Here is a 2,500-nt window from a genome sequence, read left to right on the forward strand (position 1 = left end):
TTGAGAATAGCTTGAGAATTCTTTCTGCATTATTTTTCCTCTATTTTTTCTAATGTTTAAGCAGTTTTAAACACAGGTATGTCAGGAGTTCTAAGTCGTTTTTTTATTTCACTTTTATTTTTTTTTACTAATACCACATCGTAAGATAAAACTCAGAGAATATGTCCTTCGTCATCCTTCCAACAGGATGATAGGATTAATATAATCAGTTATATCATTACAAAACTGAAGAGAGTGCAAGAGATTGATTTATTCCAATAGGTAATATGATGAAAAAGGGTTCATCTTGTAAAGATATTTAGTGACAGATATGGAGCCTGATCGATATTGCTTTAGATCAACAGATTCAACAAAAACATTTTTCCCTTTGAGCGTTTGTAAATTAGATAAGAATCTGGCAAATAAATTATATATGACTATCTGTCTTCTAACTATTCATAAAAAAAAGATCTTCACACAGTCAGCATTGCCACACGTGCCAACACAACACTGATTAATGAATGAACGATAAAAAAGCAAAACGGAAGCTATGTTTACGAAAGCTATGAGTATCTGTTGGGAAACTCTGGGTGTCTTTCCTTTCACTTATCTGGGGTCTTATCTGAACTCGTGTTCTTGAATGAAGTAAGGGAGTAATAAATGAGTAATACGCATTTCATCATAAACGTTTAGTGGTGATGAATGAGTTATTGCATCAGGATGAAGCTCATTTAGACATTCGGAGTTAAATGGGGTTAGGTCATGGGCGGAGGTCATGTAGATGGTTGACGGTCATGTGCAGAGTTCGAATAGGCTATACGGGGTAGTCGCTCATGGCCAGCCATGTTATGATATATAAGTAGATAAACACACATACGCAGATATTGCTGGCTTGACTATATTCATATAGGGAAACATTTGTATATGCTCCCTTACGCATATCGACTACATTAAAGTATTTTTACGTAGATAGATAAATAAATACGTATGTAAATAACGCGAACAAATGTAATTAATCTGGTCTTTAGCTAGGGAAAGCAAACATTTATTCATTCAATTGGAAGAAAGAAAAGCTATCGGATACAAAAATGTCTGGATTTTTGGAAGATAGAGGAATTCACTCCGGTTTCTTTGAGTTTTACCTTATGACAATGGGATTATTGTAACAACTGAAATTGCCGTAATATAAAAGTAAAAGTAAAAGGTGGATAAAATAGAGCAAAGGGAGAAGAAAAGGAGTAAGAGAAATGGGAGCAAGAAGAGAAATAAGAAAAGGAGTGAGAGCCGTAAAAGAGGAAGAGGAAGGAGGCGTAGCTGAGGAAAGAAAATAAGCGCTGACGAAATCCCTGAAGATGATGTCTCAGCAAGTCAGGCAAAGGTGGATGTCTTGCCAGAGTGACGTAATGACGCGGAGGTGAATAGTGCGTCACGTACGCACGCACAGGTGAGTTTTGACATTTTCGCGCCAATTTGCAAACGTTCTCTCCGCATTGCGCCATTCTTTTGGCTTCATAAAAGGCTTGAGTGAGACCATGGCGGACACTTGTCTCCCTCCTGCGTCGCTCTCGGGAATCCAGGCTGAGGATCCACACTGTGAACATGGCGGGTTGGCGGTCCTTGTGCGTTTGGTTGCTTTTGGCGGCGTCGCTGGCGGCCGCGACGCCCGTGGGACGGTCGCCCTCCTCCGCCGTTCCCGTCATCCGGAACGGAACTCGGCTCGAAATCAGTCCCGGGGAGAGGACGTTCGTGTTCTGCTCGGCGGAACTGGAACCCATCGCCGACCTCCACCACTACCAGGTGCGTGTGCGTAAGTGCGCCAGGTCGTAGGTACACTATTTGGTTGACTGCCTGGTGTCCATGGAGCAATTTAGAGCAATTGAGAGATGTACTTGCACTTAAATGGAGTAAACATTTAGTGGTTTATCGGTGTGATAAATGAGTGATTGTGATGTTTAAAAATAATACATGTACCATAGTTTTCTCGACATGATTTGAAATATTAAAGAAGTTAGTAGTATTTTACGTGACTGTGCCTTTCGGGATATAGATGCACACATTGCATTCTGAAATTTTAGCAATATATTCATACCACAAATCGGTCACACAAGATTCCTCGTACATAACTTTCCTTCATAAAACTCAGTAAATACTTACTGTTTAACTGAAAATATATTGGATCATATAGGGAGTGGTACATGTCCCAAGCCTAATTCCCTTCCTTGCCGACAGGTGGCGTGGAGAGACAGCGACGGACACGCCCTCAGCCAGGATCCTGAGACGCCCTTGTTCACTCTCGGCCGAGGCACTCACGTCCCTCACTCGTACCTCGTGTTGGCACCTTTCGGCCCCGACAGCGCCGGCGAGTACAGCTGCGTCCTGTTCTTCCGTGGACGGGAAGTGGCGTCCTCGACCGTCCATCTCCAGACCAAGACAACTCGCTCAGCTCGATCGAGGAACAAGCGAAGTTCCTACAGGACTGCCTCATGATCTCTAGTCCTTATTTGTACCAGACTATGTTTTA

General features: G+C 42.3%; 2 protein-coding genes across 2 annotated transcripts in view; one reads left to right on the forward strand and one right to left on the reverse strand.

The window, feature by feature from the left end:
- Positions 1-1,580, reverse strand: part of LOC147468547 (uncharacterized) — a 4,051-nt gene extending 2,471 nt beyond the window's left edge. The window contains exon 1 of the mRNA XM_086553758.1: positions 1,458-1,580. Within this exon, the coding sequence (XP_086409884.1) occupies positions 1,458-1,580 (123 nt within the window). The remainder of the gene's footprint in view (positions 1-1,457) is intronic.
- The window catches only part of LOC122266716 (uncharacterized), a 1,072-nt gene continuing 94 nt past the window's right edge, over positions 1,523-2,500 (forward strand). Inside the window, exons 1-2 of the mRNA XM_086553790.1 lie at positions 1,523-1,776; positions 2,209-2,500. The exon at positions 2,209-2,500 is cut by the window's right edge and continues 94 nt beyond it. Coding sequence (XP_086409916.1) covers positions 1,579-1,776; positions 2,209-2,466 — 456 coding nt within the window. The 5' untranslated portion in view covers positions 1,523-1,578 and the 3' untranslated portion in view covers positions 2,467-2,500. The remainder of the gene's footprint in view (positions 1,777-2,208) is intronic.

The sequence above is a fragment of the Penaeus japonicus genome, unplaced genomic scaffold (assembly GCF_977035675.1).
Source record: "Penaeus japonicus unplaced genomic scaffold, GWHDUDI00000001_assembly GWHDUDI00000028, whole genome shotgun sequence".
NCBI classification, from domain to species: Eukaryota; Metazoa; Arthropoda; class Malacostraca; order Decapoda; family Penaeidae; genus Penaeus; species Penaeus japonicus.